This window comes from Canis lupus, chromosome 11 (assembly GCF_011100685.1).
Source record: "Canis lupus familiaris isolate Mischka breed German Shepherd chromosome 11, alternate assembly UU_Cfam_GSD_1.0, whole genome shotgun sequence".
Classification (NCBI taxonomy): domain Eukaryota; kingdom Metazoa; phylum Chordata; class Mammalia; order Carnivora; family Canidae; genus Canis; species Canis lupus.
Window position 1 is genome coordinate 2,124,860 of NC_049232.1, and position 17,903 is coordinate 2,142,762.

General features: G+C 55.9%; 1 protein-coding gene across 4 annotated transcripts; it reads right to left on the bottom strand.

The window, feature by feature from the left end:
* Positions 1 to 18: 18 nt before the first annotated feature.
* Positions 19 to 10,685, bottom strand: SQSTM1 (sequestosome 1). Of its 4 annotated transcripts, none has more exons than XM_038551745.1 (9): positions 10,445 to 10,685; positions 8,962 to 9,057; positions 8,197 to 8,426; positions 7,958 to 8,099; positions 7,116 to 7,196; positions 6,763 to 6,822; positions 2,074 to 2,291; positions 1,647 to 1,836; positions 19 to 916 (listed from the first exon to the last, which is right to left on the bottom strand). In XM_038551745.1, the coding sequence occupies exons 1-9, from the start codon at positions 10,653 to 10,655 to the stop codon at positions 759 to 761; spliced, it is 1,386 nt and encodes a 461-aa protein (XP_038407673.1). In that variant the 5' UTR covers positions 10,656 to 10,685; the 3' UTR covers positions 19 to 758. The 4 variants fall into 4 exon arrangements, with proteins under 4 accessions (XP_038407673.1, XP_038407671.1, XP_038407675.1 ...); XM_038551743.1 differs by having other exon boundaries at positions 1,647 to 1,842; XM_038551747.1 differs by lacking the exon at positions 10,445 to 10,685 and adding an exon at positions 9,644 to 9,761 and having other exon boundaries at positions 1,647 to 1,842.
* Between the last annotated feature and the right edge of the window lie 7,218 nt (positions 10,686 to 17,903).

Consider the following 17,903-nt stretch of genomic DNA (forward strand, 5'->3'; position numbering starts at 1 on the left):
AAAGGACAAACTATCAGGTCATCTCTGGTTGCAGCATCTTTGATTAAAGTGCTTTTACCATTTAATTACAGGTTGTTTACAACATAGCAATAGGATGGTTACAAAGGGATCTCCTTTTTAAAAGCAACAGGTTTGGAAATGAAAGTAGAGTGGTTATGGAGCAGACAGCATTCTGTGAGCACTGGCCCCTCAGGACCACGGGATTCCAGAAGCCCAGTCCTGGGACTGCCCTGCCCTCCAGGACCTGTTCCTCCCCCAGCTGACAGGATGTTGGTTGTACTCAGTCTAAACTTGGAGCCAATCAGGTTTCTAGCACAAAATCAACTACAGGTCAGCCTACTATTTGTCACTGAAAACAAAAAAAAAAAACAGAAGGCCATTAGGCAAGACACTGTGGACTGCTGGTGTAATCCAGGGGGAGGAGGGATAGGGGTGGGGTGGGTGGAGCAGGAATATGCTATCTGCCCTCCCCGTCCTCCCTGACAAGCCCCCCCCCCCCCCCCCCCCCCCCCCCCCGCCACGGAAGCTTCAGGACACCCAGGGAAAGCTGGGAAATGCTGCGCGGCCATCAGCACACGCACTCAGGCCTCCCCCTCCTGTCACCTGTTCTGTAGCCCTCTAGGGCTTCATGCATCCCCGCCCCCCAGGTTCTGGAAGAAGAATGCAAAAAAACTGGCCGCCAGAGAGGCCCGGCTGTTCTACACTATCTCATCACAACTAGGAGTCAAGAAGGGGGACAGAACAGAGAGTGAAAGCTGTCACAACGGCAGCGGATGCTTTGAATACTGGATGGTGTCCAGGGCCGCCCCAATATCGTAGTTCTTGGTCTGCAGGAGCCTGGTGAGCCAGCCACCTTCATCAGAGAAGCCCATGGACAGCATCTGGGAGAGCGACTCGATCAGCCGGGGGTCAGCCTCTGCCAGAGAGAGGACAGAGCCATGAGAAGCAGCTCGGGGTACAGCACGGCCAGCCAGTGAGCACGCCGCAGTGCCACAAGCCAGCCCTCCATAGGCTCGCTGACCCTCGTAGTACACACACACACACACACACACACACACACACACAGAGCCTGACAAGCTCTTCCCATAAAGGGCTGAGGGTGAATCCGCTAAGCTGCTCTGTGGGGTGTGCTCGCCTCTGCACCACAACAGAACAGCCAGGCAGCTTGTAAACAGGAGTGGGGCTGTGCTTCAGCATGACTTCTATTTTGGATGCTGAAATTTTCACCTCATACAATTTTTACATCCTGATCTTTTCCAAACATTATAAAAATGAAAAAAAAAATAATAATTGCTGGCCCGTAAGTGACAGCTTGCTGCCCCCTGCCCTGGTGCAGACAAGATGAACACCCAGAACCCAAAGGGTGGGTTTTCACCTGTGTTATTCTGACACACTGTCATCTTGTGACCGTGACAACCAGAGCATGGCATCCGCTGCTTCTCTTCAGCATGTGCCCTCGAAGCCACAGTCCCCATGTGGCCTCACCACCTCCTCCACGGGGTGGAGGACCCCAGCTATGACCCCTGCTCCTGGGCCACTGTGCTTCTAAGTCCCACTGCCAGCGAGATTCCAGTTCCATATGCTAGAAGGAGGGAACAGGATGGTCTGGAGAAAAAAAAAAACCGACACTGCCTGAAATCACTTGCCTGGTGGCAGATGCGGGTACAGAGCAGCCTCCTTCAGTCCTGTGGGCCCTTCCTGAGAAGAGCCGAGGGAGCCGGGCCCTTCGGATTCAGGCATCTGTAGAGACTGCAGTTCACCTGTGGACGGGTCCACTTCCTTTGAAGACAAATGAGTCCAGTCTTCGTCTCCTCCTGAGCAGTTATCAGACTCCATCTGTTCCTGGAACAGAACCACCCATGAGCACACAAGCACCAGCTCGCCTGCCCCCAGCCTCCGTTCCTGGGAGCAGCAAGCGTGAAGGCCACAGGAGGAAAGTTCTAGCAGTGGGGTCACAGAATGACATCAGCGCTACCAACGGCACTCCGACCAGGACATGCTTGGGTCAGCTATGCCCGGGGTCCAGAGAGAAACAGTACACAGCGACAGCCCCGGGCCCGGGCGGGTACTCGCCTCGGGCGGCCCCGACTCCAGGGCAACCTTGTCCATTTGCTCAGCTAGCGCCTGTGCGGTGCCCTCCGGGTCCCGATCCACATCGGGTTTGTTGGGGTCGGAAGAGCAGCTGCTGGGCTGAGAGCTTCCCCTGTCCTCCGTGCTGGAGCCACCTGGCGAGACGGGGGTGAGGCGGCTTCGCTTCCCTCCGTGTTCCACGTCAATGTCCACTTCGATGCCTGCAGACACCAAGGGGGAAGCTCAACCTGGAGCTGGCCCGAGGGCCTCCTGGCCAGGGCCACAGTGCATGCGCTTGGGGCTTGGGACGGCGGCGCCGCCACAGACCCGAGAGTCGCACAGCCAGTGTGGGACCTGGGCACGGGGCCACTGCTCTGGCCCCAAGGCAAACGGCTGGTCACCTCGGGCCTTCAGGATCCCCGGGGCTTACTGGCTCCCAATACCCGGGCCCCAAACCTGGCCCCTAGAAAATGTCCACAGACTCAGCCACCTCACCAGACCTTCCTCCACTTTCAGCCTAATGGAACCTTAATCTCTGCTAACATCCCGGTCAGCTCTGGAGCCAGGAACCCCAGCAAAAGCCCATTTTCCCCAGCGTAGACAGCAAGCGAGGAACAGGAAGCCAAACACCCCCCGTGGCCAGAGCCCCCAGCCACGTCACCAGGACCATACGAAGCCTAACACTTGGCTGGGGCGGGGGGGAGGGGTGGCTGGTGCCACAAAACACATGCACAGTGACCACAGGCATCCTGCTCTGCCCTGGCGGAGCCCACAAGGCCAGAAGTGCAGGCCCACACATGGCCTCACTTATCAAAGGACAACAGGCCCACAGCTAAGAGACCGTTCCAGAAGGCTTTAGCCAAGATTCCTGGCACCCACCACACAGCCCACCTGCTCCCCAGACAGCTTTCAATCCACACTGCTTTTCCTTTGACTCACGTTTACTGCTTCTTGTTCTAGATCTACACACACCTCCCCCTTCCCGTCCTTTCAAAAACTTAACTTTTAGTGAAAACAACACTCACTGTTTGTTTTACCGCCACTATATAGATCTGGTTCTCTACTTGCCCAGACAGTGCACTTCTTTCCTTGTGGGGCTTTTGTTTTTATAGCATCAACAATGCCTGCTCTTCTCATTTTGCTAACTCGCCCTGTATTGTGCAACAGCTTTCCACAACTGCCACATGGGCTAAGTACTAGACACCCTGCAGCTCACGTATCCCCGGAGACCACCTCCTCAGCACCACCTCCGGCTCCTGCCCTAGACTGGCAGGTCCTCCAGGGCAGAGGTACAGCAGCTACACGGTGACAGCCCTTCCTCTCTGCCTGGCACCAGCCACCCTGGCTCAGGTACTGGGTCCCGCTTTGCAGCGCCTTCTCCATTCTGGGTTTTTCTTCCTTTCGGTTGGGGGGGGGGGGGGACGGTTCAAGCCAAGGTAAGATGATGAAGACCCTGCACACCTGAGAGCAGCTTTGTTCTGGCCTCACAGGAGGCAGCTTCAGTTGAGCATAGCATCCTAGGTTGACAACCATTTCAACTCAGACTTCTGAAGTCACTGGTGGTGTTCCACAGTCTCCAGCACTGGCTCTTTGAGCTCTGCCACCTAGAGCTTTTCCAGAGCCTCCCGGTCTCTAGAGGGTTCTGGGACGGGACAATGAGCTCTGGTGAGGGATCTTTCTGGTCACTGTCCAAGGCACTGCGGAGTCCCCTCAATCCAGAGGTTCACGTCCTCTGGGCTGACATGGTCTTCTGTTCATTTCCTTCCTTCCTTCACTTCTATATGCTCTCTCTTCCTCAAACTCCTATACCTCCTACACTGGGCCTCCAGAACTAACTCTCAGACCTTCTCACCTTTTCACTCTCCTCACCTCTTGTTTTTAGAACATTTCCTTGAAATGACCTTAAAACCTAAGCCTTCTCTTGAAGTTTTATCTTATTTTTCTTCTTAATTCCCAGGAAACGTTATTAATCTGTTCTCTATAAATCTGTTATCATTTCTATGATATCCTGTTCTTCTATCAAGGATGGAAGTACTTATTTGGATCTCATGGAGGATGCGGACACTCTCATCCTTCCCCATGTTCCTTCTTGTCCATACGCTGCGATTTTTCCCCAATGGCTGGCAACCACGGCAGTCTGATCCTAGCAAGGCATTATTAAGAGGAGGCTGCCAGGAGGAACCCCCTGAGGGGCCAGGGCCATGATTCGCTTTCCTCTGGAGGGTGATGGGGCACCTGGCCAGGCAGTGGGATCCTGGGTGGCAGAGCTACAGGACATTGCCCCGGCACGCATGGCCTCTCCCGAGCAGGGACACCTCAGCCCCTGCTGGACCGACTGCTCACTCAGGCTGCCGCCTCGCCCTGTGCCCTCCAGCATCTAACCATCAGGTCTCATGCCTGGGATGGCAGGGACCATCATTCGGCTGACCAGCCAGTAATGGCTACAGGATCCTGAAGACTGGTCTTCAAACACCCCCAATTCCCTGGCCTCTGATGCCTCCACACAGTTGCTCACCACCCTCAAAATCCACTGCTTGTCTTTCAAAGTTTAAGGTCATCTTACCTCGTCATCTAGGACTTTCCTTTTTCTTTGTCTGTGTTGCTTTATACTCTTGTGTTTAATCCCTTTATTGTCACTTTGGTAGAGTGAGGAGCAAACAGAGATAAAGACAGGCTTAGTTACCAATACTCCCATCTGCAATATTTAAGTCCTTTTTCTCCTTTTATCCTCTCTCCGACTTTTTTTTTTTTTTAAGATTTATTTATTCGTTTATTTGAAAGAGAGAGAGAGCAAGAGAGAACACAAGTGGAGGGGCAGAGGGAGAAGCAGACGCCCCACTGAGTAGGGAGCCCAATGTGAGGCTCAGTCCCAGGACCCTGAGATCATGACCTGAGCCAAAGACAGACGTTTAAGCCACTCAGATGCCCCCTCCCTCCAACTTTTCATCATGAAAGGGTCAAGCAGGGGCACCTGGATGGCTCAGTAGGTTGAGTTTCCAACCCTTGGTTTCAACTCAGGTTCTAATCTCAAACCCCATGTGTCCAGCTTAGTGCTCAGCTGGGAGTCTGCTTGGGATTCTCTCTCCCTCTGCCCTTCCCCCACACCTGCACACGCACTCTCTCAAGAAATAAACCTTTAAAGAAAAAAGGAAAGGTTCAACCAAACAAAAAAGTTGGAAGAACAGTACAGTGAACACCCATACACCGTCTAACTTTTCTGTGTGAGCAAATGACAGGACCTTTGTAAAGGAATCAGTGACTACAAACCCAAGCCAGAGCAGTCCTGTGACTCCATGGTAGACCCGCTCAGCTGGTTCTTATGGCACCTACCAAACAAGGTCTTGGGGTTTTACTTTGAAACCGCTGAGTCACTGCACACAGTCTGCCCTCTGGGAGGTATTACTGTCTGTCCCTCTGGGCCCCTGCTCTGGGAACAGTCCCTTCTAGGCAGTTAGCAGGATGAGTCATCCTAGCTGTCAGTTCCTTGTAACAAAGGAAAATACCTATAACTCTAGAGTTGAATCAATTCCTCAAGTGGCCCTCCTCAACTGAAACCCTCAAAGGCATACTTACTGAAACTTCCCTTGTTTTTCTGGACAGCTCTAGGCTCCTCCCGAGTTGGTACAAAGTAACTCCATCCACTTTGAAAGACCTGAAAAGGCCTTTACCCTTATCCTACAACACCTGAGCACTGCCAAAATTATTCCCGTAAGTCCTGTGTAGGGAATTTGGGTCAAGCTCTAAAACATGCCCCCAGCGCAGATGGGCCTCAGGATGGACAGCAAGTGCGACCCAAAGTCACTGGCAAGCCTTCAAAACACACAGATCCCAGGCCCAACCCAAGACTAATTTACCAGGATCCAGAATGTTGACCTGGGATTCTGCACAGCTTCCCGTGCCCCTAAATCACAACCCATTAGAGGACCATCTCTCAAAGTTCAACACAGCCTCGTGCTTTCGTCACCACATCTCGAGTGGCAGCCGGGGTTTAGCAATAGGCTTATCTCCCGATTATGACCTAATCACTGCTCCGTTTTTATCCTCCTTAGAAAGCACTAAGAACATCAGCGCTCTTTTCACTTTCTCTAAAGAGCCTTTGACTCCAGTCCCAAAAACAGTATATGGTCTGAGCTATTTCACGGAGCAGCAAGGCCAGGACATCACTGCTGCTTTGAAATTGTGTCCTGGCCTTGAGGAGTGGCAGCTGAAACGGTATCCAGTGGGAGGCAAGAGCAGTCCTGCCTCCCTTCCCATCTGCATCCTTTCAGACAGGCCTTCTAGGCCACCTGAGCGGACACTTCCTGCCACCGCAGTCACAGAGGTGAGCGCTCTTCTAGGCAAAGATCACAGACCTGCTGTAATCCTGCACCAGAGATCACCTTTGTCATGGACTCCCACTGCCACAGGGCCCAGCCCTGCAGCGACCACCGTCAGGGCTGCAGATGCAACAGGTGCCTTCTAAAGCCTTGGGCCAGGCTCACCACTCGGGGGTACCTGCTTTGGTTCACCCACCCAGACACTTCACACCTGAACTGAGGGCCAGGTACCGGGCATCATATAGAACTCCCGCCTCCCTCATGCCCTGCTCCCTAGCATGGGCACAAGCCTGGTACTCGGCAAGCACCAAAAAGGCTGGTACTGCAAAAGACAAAAGGGAGGAAAAGAGAAATGGCCTCTCAACTAATGACTCACCCAAGTCCTTGAGTAAACCCTGGGCTGTTTGTAGGGTGGACGTGAGGAGCAGACTGTCCTCTGTGGGAAGAACAGTCAGAGGCTGACAGGCCAACCCCGTAGCTCAGCCTACTGGGATTATCCCAACCAACCACTCTGATTCCACTTCATTCCATGGGGAAAGCTCAAGAATCTGTCAGGGAATTCAAATGAGTGGCCTGCAGTGCCGCGCTATGGCAAAGGCCTATGTGACGCTACAAGGGCACGGCAGTTAGCATTCCTCTACAGCAACCCAGGGGCCAGCCGCCCAAAGCCACCCATCACCCAGCACTCGGAGTTGCTGCCACTCCCAAAGTACAGAGGCAGCCACTTACCCAAAGGGCTCAGGGCAGCCGCCACACTCTCCCCGACATTCTTGAGGAAATTCACACTGGGATCCTCCGATGGACCAGAAACTTTGGTTTTCAAAGAAACAAAAACATTCAATTCAAAGCAGATTTCTCAAGGACTTGAACACCTGTTACAATCACATCACCTTCATCACAGGGGCCATCCATCCCTGGGACCCTGCCCCTCCATCGCCACCATTCTGGGCTGCTCTGTGACACTGCTGTTCAGAAGCCGGGGGGGATTCACTGCATGGGGTATGAAATATGGACCCCATTCTAGCTCAGATGTCAAATATCAAACAAACAAACCTCCTCACCTTGGTTCCAAAGAACAAGGTAAACCAGAGGAACAGAAAAATAATAAATTTAGAATAAAACCAGAATCTAAAATTCTGAAACACAAGTTATATGTTAAGTGTTTAACTCTGTGAATACGCTTAAAAATATTTCAGCAGGATGCCCTGCTGGCTCAATCAGTAGAACATACAATGCTTGATCTCAGGGTCGTGGGTTCAAGCTCCCAGCTAGATATAAAGCTTACTTAAAAAAAATAAATAAATAAAAAGGCTTGACAAGATGGGGTGTGGTTTAGGACTGGGCCGAGTCTAAATCTAGTGTAGGTGAATCAGTGGCCATGGGCCATCAGGAGCCTCCATGTCCTGTGTGCAAAATGAAGAGGACACTCCCCACTTTGCAAGGCTGAGGATTAAGCGCCCCGCCCCCCCCCCAGCCACAGGCTCAGCAGCCACGCAGAACATGGGAAAGGCCCTCCAGCTCTCCCAGCCCTGACAGCTCCCGCCACAGTAGCCCACAAATGCAAGCCTCACCTGATTCTGCCGCAGGGCCAGGGCGGGCATCCCCAGCCCGGGGAGGACGCGGGCTCCAGTTCCCTGGTGGACCCATCTCCCAGCCAGGCCACCCAAAGTGCCCGTGTTTCAGCTTTCGGAGCCAGCGGCTATGAGAAAAGCCCTAGAGAGGAGGTAGCAGAGGGGTAGAGTGACACCAGAACAGAGCATGCCTCCCTGCACCCGGTGCCCACCCCAGCCTGGAGAGAAGCCCCACTCACCTCTGAGAAGGGCCCGAAGGTGCCGGGGAAGACAAGCTTGCTATGCTCCCGATGCAGGCCCTTTCCCTCACAGGCAGCACACAGGTCATAGTCCGGGCAGACGCTGCACTTGTAGCGGGTCCCCACCACTGGCCCATTGCAACCGTCACAGATCACATTGGGGTGCACCAGGCCACGTGGTGCCTCCTGAGCGCATGGGGGGCGGTGGTCCCGCCGACACTCCTTCTTCTCTACAGGGAGGACAAAGAGCCATGAGGTGGGACCCTGTAAGTTTCCCATTTGTCACCACTGTGGAGCTTGTAGGTAGCAGGACCCCTGGCCCTGCTCTCCAGACACAGAGTCCATGCAGAACTCAGCCATTGGAGGGACAGCAACAAAGGGACCCAAGAACCTGCTGGGAGGGTCCCAGTCCCGTGCCTGTTATCCAGGTACATGTGGCCCAGGCCAAGTGACAAGCAGCAGGGAGCTGTGTCTGTACAGCTTTGGCCCTGCCCCGTGTTAAAATAAACCCCCATGGTATCCCCAAAGCTGCCCCCTCCTACCCCCTTAGTCTGGGCACAATCAAGAGAGAACCCAGAGATCCTCAGGCCCCACCCCTTGTGGTCGTTGGGATTCCTTTCTCAGGCCAAGCACAGAGGTGATTCTGTCTTAAACCACTCCCAGGTTCTTCTCCACTACTTTGAAGGGATTTCTCCAAAACCTCAAAACAGGTCTTACTCAGCAAGAAGCATCCAGCTTCAGGCAGCACCCAAATCAGACCTTTACCTTTAATGTAAATGCGGAAGATGTCATCCTTCACATAGGACATTGCCATTGTCAGTTCTTCATCACTGGAAAAGGCAACCAAGTCTCCATCCTCATCTAGATTATTTAAAAGACAGCACGTGAGCACCCAAGGTTTCTCTGTGGGACACAAGCTACTGAAAAGTGCTAGAAGGGTATCCACGGGCCTAGGAACCGAAGCACACCTGCGTGAGCCAGTGGGCAGCAGGGCTGAGGCCAGATTGCCTGTTCATTGTGCCACTGCCTACAAGTTAAGTCCTCCAAGTTGGGCCCTGGGCACCCAGAGGACACAGAGCATGTTTGTGCAGGGGCAACTGGCTTCCTGCCACTCTGCCTCTGAGCCAGCTGCCACCTCCATGCACATCTGATCAGGCCTGGGCCCAGACCCATCTTCAACTGTAGGAGATCCTCACCTATGACCCCTCCAAAGGCCTTGGGCCTCCTGTGGTTTAGGAGAATCAAGCAGATGAGTACATCTGCCCCCAACGAAGCTAAAGTATTCATATATACTCTTTGATTTTTAATTGTAGATTTAGCAAAGGATGTTAAAGTACCACCATGCAGGCTGAACCAGCTCTGTGGGCCACTGGATGCAATAGCCACCATAAAAACAGCCACCATAAGAACAATGGCAGTGTCAGAACGTGATAACCCAAACACTCACCAACTAACGAGTGGATAGAGAATGTAGTATGTCCAGAAAATGGAATGTTATTCACCACAAAAAGGAATGAAGTACGGACATATACAAGGACGCAGGTAAACCTTGAAAATGTTATGCTGACTACAAGAAGCCAGTTACAAAAGAATATGTGAGATTGGGGTGCCACATATACGTCTACACGGACCGTCCAGAATAGGGACCTCCACAGAGAAAACTAAGCAGCAGAGTTCCTTTCCCAGGTGAAGCAGAGCTCCTTCCTACGCCTGTGAGCACGGATGCACGAGTCTCTCACAACTGTTCACGTTAAAGGGACGAAGTACATGGGACGTGAACTACAGCTCCATAAAGTCGTCACAAAAACAAACCAGGAGCTGGTCTGGCCAGCCGGCAGCGCTCCTGAGGGAGGTCCCGGCACTGCCCCTCCCAGGGGCCGGCCTTGGCTGCCCGCCTCGCCCCCGGCCGCAGCCGCGCGGCACCCCGCACCCCACCCCCAGCGGCCGCCGGGCGCACCGCGCGGCCAGAAACGCAGCGAGCTCCCGCCGGCGGACAACCTCCGCGCTCGGGCCGGCCTCCCGCGCACCCTCGGGGCCACCCCACGCAGCCCCCGCCAGCCCCGATCGGCGGCAGCCGGGGCGAGCCGAACTGGAGCGCGAGGTCGCCGGGACCTGCGACGTCACGGCGGGGTGGGGGAGGGGCGGCGCCGAGCGCCCCGCCCCCGCCCCGACGCCCGCCCCGACGCCCACCGGACAGCCGCCCCGACGCCCGCCCCGACGCCCGCCCCGACGGCGCCGGCCCGCTCACCGCGGTAGTGCGTCTGGAAGCCGCCGGGACGCAGCACCGGGAACAGGGCGGCCACCCGGCTCAGCAGCCTCTCGCAGGGCCCGGGCCCGGCCGCCGCCTCCGCCTCCATCTCCGCCTCGGGCTCGGGGCCGAAGCAGAAGCTGAAGCGGCGGATTTCGCGCGCCGCGTCCTCCTTGCCCAGAAGGTAGGCCTTCACGGTGAGCGACGCCATCGCGGCGGGCGGCGGGCGGCGGGCGGCGGGCGGCGGGCGGCGGGCGGCGGGCGGCGGAGCGGCGGAGCGGCGGGGCCGCGGCGGCGCGGGGCGCGCGGCTTTTGTAGAAAACGAGGGAGGCCACGCCCTGGCCGCCTCCGGGGGCGGAGCTCCGCGCCGCGGCCCGCCCCCCGCGCCCCCGCCCGCGCCGCCCCGCGCGAGCCGCCCTGCCGAGGCCCCAGCTCGCTGCCCCCTCCCCTCCGTCGGCCCCTCCCTCCGCTCTCGGCCCTGGGTCTCCGGCGCCCCCTGTGGCCGACCCCCCGTTACTGTCCTCGGGGCCCCCGGGGCCCCCGGGGCCGGCCGCGGACGCTGCCGGCACCTGGGGCTGGGCTCCTGCCGCCTCCCCTGCAGGGAAGCCCCCCCAGGGGTCCTGCCCCAGACCCCTCCCGGGCCTGGCCCTGGCCGTGACTCAGCAAAGCCGAACGGAGGCCGCCGGGGATGCCTGAGGCAGGAGGGGGGCGGGGGTCAAAGGGGCCCAACGCACGGGCTCCTGAGGTGCTCTCCTGTCCGTTGGAAGCACCTGGCTGTGCGGGTGGCCGCCTGCTCCACCGCCCCCAGCATCCTCCATGACGGCCACTTCCTGGGTTGAGGGACGCAACCAGGGCCTGAGCAGACTTGGGCCTGAGCATCAGAGGACCTCCCAGTGTAATGGGGGGAAGGTGGGAAGGTGCCTGAACTGTACAGGGTCCTCTCACCCTCGCCTGGCCAGAGGGCCAGCCAAGGCTTCCTGGAGCCTCGCTGGGCATCAGGTGTTCGGTACAGTCCAACAGACTCCCCATGGGCAGCCAGTCACCCACCTGTCTACACAGAGTTCACTGCAGCAGGTGGTGCCCAAAAGGGCCTGTGTGGTCTCAGGCCTCTTGGCCTCGTGGGCATCCCAGAGGTCAGACCAATAGCCCTCCAGCTATTGGTAACCAAGTAACACTGCTTTATGTGACAAAACCCACCTGTTCACAGGTCTGGAGGAAGGTGGGGGAAGGGTACATTACCCTATGAAGTCTCCCAGGTGGGGTCCTAGGAGTAGAAGTCAGACTTGCAGAGTCAACGTTATGTCCTCTCATGGTGGGGTTTGTGGGAACAGGGAAAACCTCAAGAAATGGGAACCCCAGAAGGGAAGGGTGGGTGGACTTTGCTCTCCGATCGGATGGGAAGGCGATTTGCTTATGGGAACACAGCAGGGACCTGTCTCCACAGGTGTGGCTAGTGCTTCCCCAGGGAGGTGGGGGCTCCAGAGTATGCATACCCAGCCCAAGCAACCCTTTACAGAGGCCGTACTCTCTCAGGCCCCTCCCTGTGTCGTGCCTGGGAAGGTGACCCAGTGCCCATTGCCCTGCAGACAGGGTCAGAGGATGGACCAAGGCAGTGCTGGGCAGAGGCTGCTGGGGCCCACAGGTGTCCTTGGGTGTGACTCAAGCCCGGGAGCCTCGAAACCCAGGACAGGCTGGGCCAGGAGCCCAGCTTCCCCCCCACCCCAAGTTTTAGTGGCCTCATCTGAGTGAGTGGGGGTGCAGAAGGAGAGCCCTAGGGCTCTGGGGAACCTCTGGTCTCAGGCAAGGCTTGAGGGCGGCCTCTGTCCAATCAAGCAGTGGAAACAGATGCTGCCAGCAAAGCCTGCTTTGCTTTCTGGCCATATGGCCCCATTTGGGATTGTGTGGGTTTTCAAGGAGGGAAGGAGAGAGCTTCGGGGAAAAGGGATGGCAGGAAATGGGGCCCAGGGAAGCCAACCTGAGGTTGACCCCCACACACACCCAGAGAGTCCTAGCTCTGGCCTTCCCAGGATGCCCTACTGCCCAGTGGCCCTTGCCCTGCCCTCCCCCAAGGCCAGTGAGAAGTAAACAAGGCAGCAGCTGGGGAACCCCCTGGCAGGGCCCTGTCGCCTCCCTGGAGAGGTCAGGTGGTCTGGCCGGCAGTGAGTCAGCATCCCATGACCACCGTCATTAACAGGGGGGATCCCCACCCCGCTGCCACCTATTTCAGTGACATTTTAACAGGCAGCCAGGCAGCAGGGGTAGGGAACAGGACCCTGAGCCACAGGAGCCCACAGAGGCCCAGGGTGGCAGGGAGCTGGCAGCAGAGATACCAGAGCCAACCAGACCCTGTCCCCATGGTCCAAGGATGCTTCTGACATTGGCCACCCTTCCCCTCCCTGCACATCAGGGACCTCCCCTGGAACCACTGGCACCCGTCAGAAGACCCACTATCAGGATGCCTGGTGGCTCAGCGATTGAGCTTCTGCCTTCAGCTCAGGACGTGATCCTGGGGTCGAGTCCCACATCGGGCTCCCCACATGGAGCCTGCTTCTCCCTCTGCCTGTGACTCTGCCTCTCTGTGTGTCTCTCATGAATAAATAAATAAAATCCTTAAAAAAAAAAAAAAAAGGAAGGGATCCCTGGGTGGCTCAGCAGTTTAGCGCCTGCCTTCTGCCCAGGGCGTGATCCTGGAGACCCAGGATCGAGTCCCACATCGGGCTCCCTGCAAGGAGCCTGCTTCTCCCTCTGCCTGTGTCTCTGCCTCTCTCTCTCCTCTTTGTGTATTCTCATGAATAAATAAATAAAATCTTTATTAAAAAAAAAAGGAAGAAGAAGACCCACTCTCTACTAGTCTAGCCAACTTCGGCATATGGCAAGCTTCTCAGTGTCCTCATCTTGAAATGGGGCTTAGATGGGGCCCCCTCTGGGATAATGCCCCCTGGGTGTGCTAGAGGTGTTTGGGCTGCCTTGGGGGGCATCAGCTGGGGGTGGAGGTGTCTGGAAGGGTTTGAGTTGAGAGAGTGGAAAGCACTAAAGAGACCTTTGTCAGGAGTTTCTGGGGGACGAATGGGGGCAGCCAGGAGATCATCTGATTTGGTTTATTGCTACGGAGTATGTTGGAACCTTCTCATTACCTCCTCCCTTCAGAAATACTCCCATCCCTTGACAACGTTTTTTTTGAAGTTCTGTTTATTTTCTTTGTGGTATGGAGCCAAACCTACAGATGAGTGCTGGGGTGACTAGGTCCGAGGACTGAGTTTGTTTCTCTGTGGAGGAAGTGTGGTTCATGTCTTCCACTCCTTTCCACTCCCTCACAAAGGAGGGACACACCCCCACCATGATTCCTAACCATGCCAGCTCATTCCACCTGATGACTTTCCCCTGGCTCCTCCCCCTATCTAGAACTCTCCCTCTTTTCTGCATTGTCATCCTCTCCACAGGGCCTGAGAACCCCCTTGGGAAAATCCCCAGACACTGGATGTCACCTCCTTTTAACCCTTCCTGCAAAAGCTCACAGCCCAGCCAAGGGGTGGGAGGATGGAGCATGGGGGTTGGGGGAGTGGAGCATGGGGGTTGGGGGAGTGGGGCATGGGGTGTGGGCTTTGGGGTAGTTCGTAAAGCAAAGGGACTCAGGATGCCCGGGTGGTGCATCCAACTCTTAGTTTTGGCTTGGTGATAGAGTTGAGCGATTCAGGCCTGCATGGGGCTCCACACCCATGCTCCACATTCAAAGCAGAGTCTGCTTGAAGATCTCTCTCCTTCTCCCTCTGCCCCTCCCCCTCCTCTGTCTCAAATACATATAAATATATATTTTATTTTATTTTTTTTTTTAAATATATATTTTAGATTTTATTTATTCATTCATGAGAGACACAGAGGCAGAGACACAGGCAGAGGCAGAAGCAGGCTCCCTATGGGGAGCCTGATGTGGGACTCGATCCCAGGAACCTAGGATCACGCCTGAGCCAAAGGCAGATGCTCAACTGCTGAGCCACCCCGGTGCCCCAATAAATAAATCTTTTTTAAAAAAAGAAAAGGGTCTCGGAGATCCCTGGGTGGCTCAGCAGTTGAGCGCCTGCCTTCAGCCCAGGGTGTGATCCTGGAGTCCTGGGATTGAGTCCCGCATCAGGCTCCCTGCATGGAGCCTGCTTCTGTCTCTGCCTGTGTCTCTGCCTCTCTGTGTCTCTCATGAATAAATAAATAAAAGGCATGCATCATGAGGGAGAGGCAGGATTGGAGAGGTAGGTAATGCTGAGGTGCCAGGGAATGGGAGTGCTCCCATGGCTGCTGGTGGATGGCTGGACCAGCATTCTGGGCTCAGCTGCCTGCATACCATCCCTCAGGGGCAGGACACTTGGGTCCCAGACGGGGCACCGCCCACACCTGCTGGTTCCCCTCCATGGGCAGTGGGCCACGGAGGCAGCTCTCACCAATGCTGAGGGAGCAAAAGGAGGCAGGCCAAAGCCTAATTTGGGTGCTGGGTGTAAATAAATATGTATCAGAAAGCTCGGAGCCTGAGCTGGGCAGAAGCACTAGCCCACTGAGTGGCACCTCTCTAGCTAAGACCCCAGTCCTGCACACCTGGCCAGGAGCTTGAGCCAAGTTAGGGGTCCCTGGAGGGAGCCCTGGGCCACCTGGGGAGAGACTAGACCTGACCTCATCCTCAACACCCCCTACTGGTGCCCACTGGGCAGCTCCTTCTCAGGTGTGTGTCTCTGGGCCCCCAGGCCAGGGCAGGTCCTTGCCCCATGGAGATCCCAGCAGGGGCACTGGTCCAGCAGACGGTTCTGGATTCATAAATGGAGAAGCCAGGAGGTATAGGGTAGGAGACTGTGATGAAACAGTACAGGGACCCCAGATGGGTCAAGGCACCCCAGGCCAGTCCACGGAGGCAGAGACCAGAGGAGGCATCTTGGCCTGCAGACCAGGTGACAGCAGCTCGAGGTAGAGGGGAAGAGGCAGTGAGGAAGGAGGGTGCAGGGGCTCCCAGTTCTGGGCCAGGTGGAAGAGAGGTCAGCATGCAGTCTCCTAGAGGCTCCCATCCCAGGCCAGGCAATGAGAGGGTGCCTGAAATGAGAGCCATGCTTTCCAGAGAAAAAGCAAGGGCTTGGGGTCAGTGGCTTCCAGCCATGTCCACCCCCACCTGCCCAAGTCCTATTGAAAACCTTCTGGAAAAGTTACTAGGCTTTCTTATGCTCCAAAGTCCAGTGCCCTAACAGCTCTCACCGCCGGGGTCTGCCCGCCCACTTCCCCACCCGTCTTCTCCAGCTTGCTGCAGAGGGGCTCACCACATTGTCCAGGCCCCATGTGCCCCGAGCCAGGGATCCCCTCTTCCCAGCATGCCTAGCTCGGTTCCTCCTCCACGTCCCTGCATGCCCTCTGCGGCCAGGGCAGGCTGTGGGCACCTTTTGTCCTGCCCATGTCCCTGTACCTGCCCATGTCCCTGTACCTGGTATGTGGAGCTCAGGGACCATTTTGGGGTGTGTGGGGGTGGTGTTAGTGTTGGACAGAGTCCAACATCGCTGTAGCCCTGATGCTAGGGAGCAGGTACTGCAAGGGATCCTCCTTGGAACAGCACTGGCTCCCTGTGAAAAGGGAGTCCCAAGCAACCCCCTCCCATGGTGGCCCAAGTAAAGACTCTGCCACCACCTTGCCTGGCCACCACGTTCCAGCTGGCCCCCGATCATGGGGCAGGAGATGCGCCGGGCTCCCACAGGTGACCAGAGGAGAGGACAAGGGAATGGCATCCTAGGGCCCAGGGGGCTGAGGCTGGATCCCTGGCGCCCAACTGTGCCTGGAGCCCAGGAGTCCCAGTCTGGCAGTTCTGAGCTGAGGAGAGAGGCCCGGAAGCCCACAGGGCCTGGGCCTACAGGAGGCAGGATGGCCTCCACTGGGAACTGATTAAAGCATGTCTGGTGGGAAGAATTTGATCGGGAGTGTTCGCAGATACTGACAAGATATAGCCCACCCCCCTCCCTGGGCTGTAAGGACCCACACTCCCCACTCTTGGGGTCTGCCAATGGGGGCTTCCATTCTGGAAGCCAATGGGGGGCACTGAAGTTCTCCTTGACAAGAGTTCGGGTGACAGAAGGAAGTTGTTTTTTTTTTTTTATAAATTTTTATTTATTTATGATAGTCTCACAGAGAGAGAGAGAGAGAGAGAGAGAGAGGCAGAGACACAGGCAGAGGGAGAAGCAGGCTCCATGCACCGGGAGCCCGACGTGGGATTCGATCCCGGGTCTCCAGGATCCCGCCCTGGGCCAAAGGCAGGCGCCAAACCGCTGCGCCACCCAGGGATTCCCCAGAAGGAAGTTTATAGCCCTCCCTCGTGCATTTTAAATGCATTCCCAATTTCTACCCATTTTTCTGGATGGAAATGCTCCTTTAAGGATTCATTTCTTTCCAGCACCGAGGGCCGGGTGCCCGAGGTATATGAACCAAGTTAGGCCAGCCAGAGCTCCGGAGCACCCTGGGTCAGGGCTGGGCTGTAACCCAAGCTGGTCGCCGATCCTGACCTCGGCCTCCGAGCTGCCAGATCCCGGCAGGCCCGACACTGTGTCACAAGATGTCTTAAACCAGCCTATCTGGGTCCTGGTCAGTTGTCTCCAAGGGTACTAAACCACCACGCCCCGTGCCTGCCCCAGGGCTCCCAATGGCAATGACACTCAACAATGCAGGCTGGCAACCTGGGGTGCCCTCAGACCACCAGCAGTTCCTGTTGATTTTACGTCCTGATAAGAACAGGAAAAATACTCGCACAGTGCTTCTCTTATGCCAGGAAGTATTCTGAATATTTTATATATATTAACTCACCCACTCCCCTGAGGCAACATCATGTGATTTATTCCAGCCCAGGACCTCAGAGAAGAGCCATGCATCACTTACATGCCAGAGCATTTATTTATTTACCAGGGCCAGAATTTCTAGAGCTCTCCCTCCCTGTCCAGGGAAGCCTGTAATGTTTAGATGGTTACACACCTGAAACCTGAGCAGGAAATACCAGGAGCAGAGTTCCCAGATGACCCTTGAGAGATAGGTGGCTTTGAGAAATATACCTTTACTAAATCATAGAACTTTGGGGTTATTTTTTTTTTAATTTTTTTATGATAGTCACAGAGAGAGAGAGAGAGAGAGAGAGAGAGAGAGAGAGGCAGAGACACAGGCAGAGGGAGAAGCAGGCTCCATGCACCGGGAGCCCGACGTGGGATTCGATCCCGGGTCTCCAGGATCGCGCCCTGGGCCAAAGGCAGGCGCCAAACCGCTGCGCCACCCAGGGATCCCTAGAACTTTGGGGTTATTAAGCCTACCCTATTATCCCCATTTTACACCCCAGGGAAATAAGCACAGAAAAGATTAAGTAACTTGCCCAAAGTCACAACAGCTGTGTCACATAGTGGTGGACCCAGAATTCCAAACCCAGGCAGGCTGCCTCTCCCATCCATGCTCTCAACCTCAATGA

Bases quoted from the DNA above. Each gene is read 5' to 3' on its own strand.
- SQSTM1 (XM_038551743.1), bottom strand. From the start codon at position 10,655: ATGGCGTCGCTCACCGTGAAGGCCTACCTTCTGGGCAAGGAGGACGCG. The intron at 9,058-10,444 runs GTGAGCGGGCCG...TAAATAATCTAG, and splicing joins CTTCCAGACGCACTACCGCG to ATGAGGATGGAGACTTGGTT. The intron at 917-1,646 runs GCAAGTGATTTC...TCTCTCTGGCAG, and splicing joins GTACCCGCATCTGCCACCAG to AGGCTGACCCCCGGCTGATC.